The 6000-nt window shown below is 37.9% G+C and overlaps 1 protein-coding gene across 1 annotated transcript; it reads left to right on the forward strand.

Annotated features, from left to right (window-relative positions):
- Positions 1-3979: 3979 nt before the first annotated feature.
- Positions 3980-4857, forward strand: LOC104926498 (hepcidin-like). Its single transcript, XM_019269146.2, has 3 exons — positions 3980-4176; positions 4277-4339; positions 4516-4857. Exons 1-3 carry the CDS (start codon positions 4090-4092, stop codon positions 4621-4623), a joined length of 258 nt encoding a protein of 85 aa, XP_019124691.1. The 5' UTR covers positions 3980-4089; the 3' UTR covers positions 4624-4857.
- The last annotated feature ends 1143 nt before the right edge of the window (positions 4858-6000 follow it).

Raw genomic sequence — 6000 nt, forward strand, 5'->3', positions numbered from 1 at the left:
TGACGTCAAAGAAAAGTGAACTCTCACAGCTGACACCAGATTATTAATAAATAAAATCAAAAGTCAGCTGTCTTTTAAACTAAATCATTTTGATTGTTGTTCCATTCAGGTCAAACAGTGTCCATTTGCTGCTGTGCTGCATGTTGGCTCACTGGAAAGTCTCTGCTACAGTAAATGGAACAAAACCAGGTAAGACCTGTGTTGACCCTGCTATTTAAAGTCAAAATGGTCACTGTGGAAAAGCTCTATTGGACTGTAGAAAATATAGAGAATGTCTTGAAATCTGCAATATGACAGAAATTCAGATGAGATACAGTATGACAACGATGTCAAATAACAGACACATTTCTCATGTTTATTGTGTACATGTGAATAAATATGTTTGTGTATTCTTAATGAAGTCTCTCCTGGTTGAAATGAAGTAAGGGATTTTAGTTGTTGTGCAACATATCTGGAAAGACTAAAGTTACTGGAAATTCAAAAGACCCCTGACTTTATCAGAGTTTACTGCACACTGTGATTACTTCATTTTACTGGTTGTTGTTTGTAAAGGTTATAGTTCAATACCACACAATTCAGATGATTGTGATGTCACTGTGATTCATGTCAGTGTTTAAACTGTATTGTATATGACATTAATGTATTATTAATTGGTAACAAATAAAACAACAGTCAATAAGGAAACAAAAACTTTTATCAAATCAGCTTTCAGCAGGTGTATCACACCATCCTGAACATTCCAGAGGGAAGAATCAGTCATGTTGTTTCTAGGAATTTCATACACGACACATTTTTCAAATCAATCTCTTTATAGTTCACATCAATACAGGATACATTTTGCTACTATACTATGTATTTTGAAACATGTGCAGCAACTTCCTCATTGTCTGCCCGTCTGTCTGTTATATTCTGACAGACACTGTGCCTTAACCAGAGGAACCATACAATCAAAAATAAACATCTTATTTCTAAGGACTTTCCGAAAACCATTCCCAGAATTGCCCTGGGAGTGACGAAGTCCATTCCTGGAGGCAAACAGGTGAGGACAAAGGATGGCCCAGTGTACCCTATGCTAAAGGAAATAAGAAAGGAAACACTAAAGCACCTTTCCTTAACATTTAGAGAATCGAACAGCTCTTGTCATGGCTGCCACATTAATACTTCAGTCATTTGTTTAGGAAAACTGAGTAAAATGAGCCATTCGTAACAAGCAGACAAGGCGGAGAGGGTCGTCATGCCTACCTTAGCACATGTAACTGAGTCAGATAGGAAGGACTGAAATGTATTAAGATATTTTTGTACATATTTTTCACCCTTAGTAAAATGAGCCATCCCTGTAGTTTGCCTCATCGTTGTTGTTGATGGGCCCTGCCTCTGTAGTGTGGTCTGCAAACTTGATGAAGAGGTTGCTATTATGTATTGGTGTCCAGTTGTGGGTCAGCAGGGTGAAGAGTAGGGGGCTGAGCATGCATCCTTGGGAGGCCCCTGTGTTCAGTGTGATGGTGCAGGATGGTGCCGACCCGGACTGCCTGTGGTCTTCCGGTAAAGGAAGTCCAGCAACCAGTTGCACAGTGAGGTGTTCAGTTCTAGACAGTCCAGTTCCTGTATCAGCTGCTGGGAGATGATTGTGTTGAAAACTGAACTAAAGTCTAAGAACAGCATCCTCACATATGAGTCCTAGTCTGTGATGAAGGCGAAAATGTTTCAGAAGGGTCTCGTTTCACGCTGTACGGAGGAAAAGATCCAGTCGACTGGGTTCAATCAGTGAATCTGGGTCATCTGGGTTTGCTGGATTGGCGAGCGATCCGCGGGTCTCCTGAGTCTCTTAAGTCTCGGGTGTTACAGAGTCTGAGTCTGCTCAGCAGGAAGTTATGCTGACCTGCGGTCAGCTCACCTGAGTCCAGACTACCGAAGCTATTCTAGCGGTGGAAACGAGCTTATTGTCCACAATAATAGATACATTTCTGGCAGTCTTTTAGGCAGATGGACTGAGGCGTGTTGTAATGAGATTGTACAGGTTAAAAGGAGAGGAGTAAGTGACACAATATATCGTTTTAATTTACATATATGGCCGCTGTTAGGCGGGTGTAGGACCAGCGGTTAAATTGGCTTTTGTAAGGAGGGGGAGCTGTTCTTCACTCACAGTGGTCAATATCTCTTAAAAACAACCTCGCACCATAGGTTTAATACATATTTTATCAATTTTTAACCTACTTATTTATATCTCACACCAATTCACATATTGGTAACTTATTTAGCCTACATTTCACCATCAATCTACACTGCAATTTGTAAAACGGATTTACAATATACACAATTCACATAAAAACATTTTTTTTTTTTTTTTTTACATCCCATCAATTTACACTGTTATTTGTATTACTTATTTACATCTCACACCATAAATTCACATAGTTCATTACATGACATAAATCTACATCAATCAAATCAACTGTTTGCTCAACTTTCTTACATGTCACAACATCAAACCAAATATCAGCAGTTGCCAGTCATTACAATTAATTCACAACTTTCCAAATAGGACTTCTGATCTCTTGTCTTCTGCCTTTCCTTTCTCTGTCTACTGTACATGCTATATGGTCTACTGACCTCCGGGTTTAGCGCTTCTTAACAGTTAGTTAACTGGACGATTTTATAACTGACATTTTATGTTTCTGTGATCTTGTTAACATGATTAAAGTAAAAACACACTTAGCTTACCTACTTGAGCAAAATGGTTGTAGACTCCCACTCCTGTCGTTGTCGTGTCCAGAAAATGTCCGATGTGCGCTCAGGTTCTGCAGAGAGCCATTAAAACCGGTTCACACTGGTATCTACAGAGTTGGCCCAACTTAACTCAAAAATCTGCTCAAAGATTTACAAATCCGTGTTGAGGTGATTTAGGACAACAATGAGAGAAAATTGCTGGGGGGACAAGATTTTATAGATTGCATTTTGGAAAGCCTTATTTCTGTGTCAGTTTAATTTGATAATTTTTACAGTGTATACAAAATCATACACAGCACAATGTATATAGAAATGTCTTCTCTGCATTTAACCCATCCTAACTATTAGGAGCAGAAGGATTCAAGGATTCAAGGAGTTTTATTGTCATTACAACACATGTAAACATGGGATAAAACAAAAATTGGCTTCCCCTGGTCCCGGAGCAGCCCAATATCAAATATAAAATATAAAATAAAAAGTAAAATAAAAAAAATATTAAAAGTGTGCTAACTACTAGCTTAGCAGGCTTAATTGCTACATTAAGTAAAAACCAACCAACTGGGGTAAAACTAGAAGTCTGACGTCTGTTCCATCAGTGTTTCCATCCAAACATTCCACTCAAAACACAGTATTTCCCTTGCAGCTATAGTTTGGGTTTGATGACAAATACCACACATGAAGAACAAAAATGATTACATAAAGATTGAGGGATTTTCCTAAAACAAAATAAAATCATTAGATATAATGTAGTTGTGAACATTGTAGTTTTAAAACATGCTAAAGGCGATGCTCTCTGTCATATTTAAAACTAGACATTTTAAAATGTGTCAGGTGTGTTTTCTAACAGATGATGAACCATTCATTTTACACTTTGTTGACACAGACGTGTTCACGTTTATCAGTTAAGGAGCTGAGTGATGTGAAATAAGGGATTACTGTTATTGTATAAGACATTAGGAAAGGCTGCTGAAACGATGCTACCTGACCTTTAGTATTAACTGCACAGTTATTTCTTCATTAAACGGTTTATTGTTTAAATGTGTGATAATGTGCAGCAATTTCCTCATGTATGTAACTGTGTATTCTATATGCAGAGAGGAGATACTTGATTTAATTTAGCTTTAGAGGCAGACTCATAGGCTTTAAACCCATTCCTGCATCACCCTGGGAGTGATGCAAGTCATTTCCTGAAGACAAACAGGTGCTGCCACTGATGAGGAAACAGTGGTCCACATGAGTATAAATGTCAGCATGTTTTACACATCCAACCATCAGACCAGAGAAGAACTCAGAGAGCTGACAAGACTCACCAAAAGATCTTCAGATATTTAGCTGAAGTTAAACCAGTCAAACCCTCCAAAGATGAAGACATTCAGTGTTGCAGTTGCAGTGGCCGTCATGCTCGCCTTCATTTGTCTTCAGGAGAGCTCTGCTGTCCCAGTCAATGAAGTAAGAACTTGACTTTAACTCATTTCATTTGCATATTAGCTGTAAATGTTTTATTAAAATACTAAGAGGTTGTTGCTAAATATACAAAATTCATCAACAGGAGCAAGAGCTGGAGCAGCAAATTTATTTTGCTGATCCAGAGATGCCAGTGGAATCATGCAAGGTATGTAGAGTTAACTGAATGAATGAAGCCCAATACCATGGGCCAGTTCTAATGGAAGTAGATGCATTTCATTGCAAAGTGCTCTGATGCTCTCTGCAGAAGAAATCATCAGAGCAGGACAGAGAATAAACAATAAAAGATGAACAACTTGATCATGTCTCTTGTCTTTCACACAGATGCCGTATTACATGCGTGAGCAGCGTCAGGGCAGCCCTGCTAGATGCAGGTTTTGCTGCCGTTGCTGTCCTAGAATGAGGGGATGTGGTATCTGCTGCAGGTTCTGAGGATTCCTGCACCAGCCTGGGATCTCCACAACACCCACTAAATATTCATTTGTTATGCAACTTCACAGCTTATAAACAAGTTTTGCTGCTTTTTGCTGTTTTTTTTTCTTTCTTTGAGAAATTTCACAACTTTCAGGTTGTTCACTCAAAGAATTTGGGAATGCTGAATTTGTATGTGCTCATCTGCAAAAACTGTACTGTGTGCCATCCCAATAAATTTTAATGTTAGCATCATATTGTGCCTAACAGTGTTATTTTATCAATGAATTTGGAAAACTGGCAATGCACTATTCAATTGCCCTGCACAAATATATTATCACAAGTATGGTCACATCTTTCACAAATGATGCAGCTGCGTTGTTTTGCAGCATCTTAAAAATGGTTCTATATGATTTAGTCAAGGTAACCACAGTGGGTCATCATGCATTAGATCATTGCACATGTTGATTTTCAATAAAAAAGGCTGCACTGAGCCTCAATAGACAGGTTTCAGAAAACAGAGACAGAACAGAAAGACAGAATAATAAGTATTGAAGTTTTTTAGCAGAGTGTCAGGAGCAGGACCACACCTCAACCATGCCATTTCAGACAGGCTTATAAATTCCCCTACCAACTCCCTCGTCCTCTTTCACTCTGGTGTTATCTTATCTAAACTATGCACAAAAAGTACAGAAATTCGGGTTTGGTAGATTATTTCTTTGATTTGATTTTTTTATTTAGCACATAGTTAATTACAATATCCATAAAAGGTAAAACAAGAAAAAAAAACAGCAAAAAGACATTATACACATGCAAGGAGGTCCGAAAAAACCCTGAAGGGGCTTGTCAAGAGAACCTCCTGAAACAATTAGAGAGCATGAATAAGAATGCAAGCTACTGTATTATACAGGGCATACACATTAAGTACATCTTCAAGAGTAAAACAAAGCTGAACACATAGGTCTGGCATATACACACATCAAGGTGTTATGAAGATTAAAACAGAACATTCAGTTCTTGATTACACAACATACGTTTCACAGATTTTTTAAAAGCTGGTTGAGAGAGTTTAAGAAAGTGAGGAGGAAGTGAATTCCATATCTTGGAACCTATGTAGGAAATCTTAAATTATTCATAATTAACATAAACAACACCACTGTTTCACTGTAAAAGCTGTTGGCTACTTTTGCTAATTTAATAAGGTATTCAACAACTCCCTCCTCTGGCCAACGCTGGCTACAGGTCTATGAGAACTTGTTAACTTAACACACAAAATCATAGCTGGTTCCTAGTCTTCTAGCAAATTCACATGGATTGCTGAGAATAGCTACAATATTGTTGCTGTTTAGGCTAAATAAAGCGACCAAAATAAATATAAAATAATTTATTTAATAATTT

This window comes from Larimichthys crocea, chromosome XIII, assembly GCF_000972845.2.
Source record: "Larimichthys crocea isolate SSNF chromosome XIII, L_crocea_2.0, whole genome shotgun sequence".
In the NCBI taxonomy this organism is placed as follows: domain Eukaryota; kingdom Metazoa; phylum Chordata; class Actinopteri; family Sciaenidae; genus Larimichthys; species Larimichthys crocea.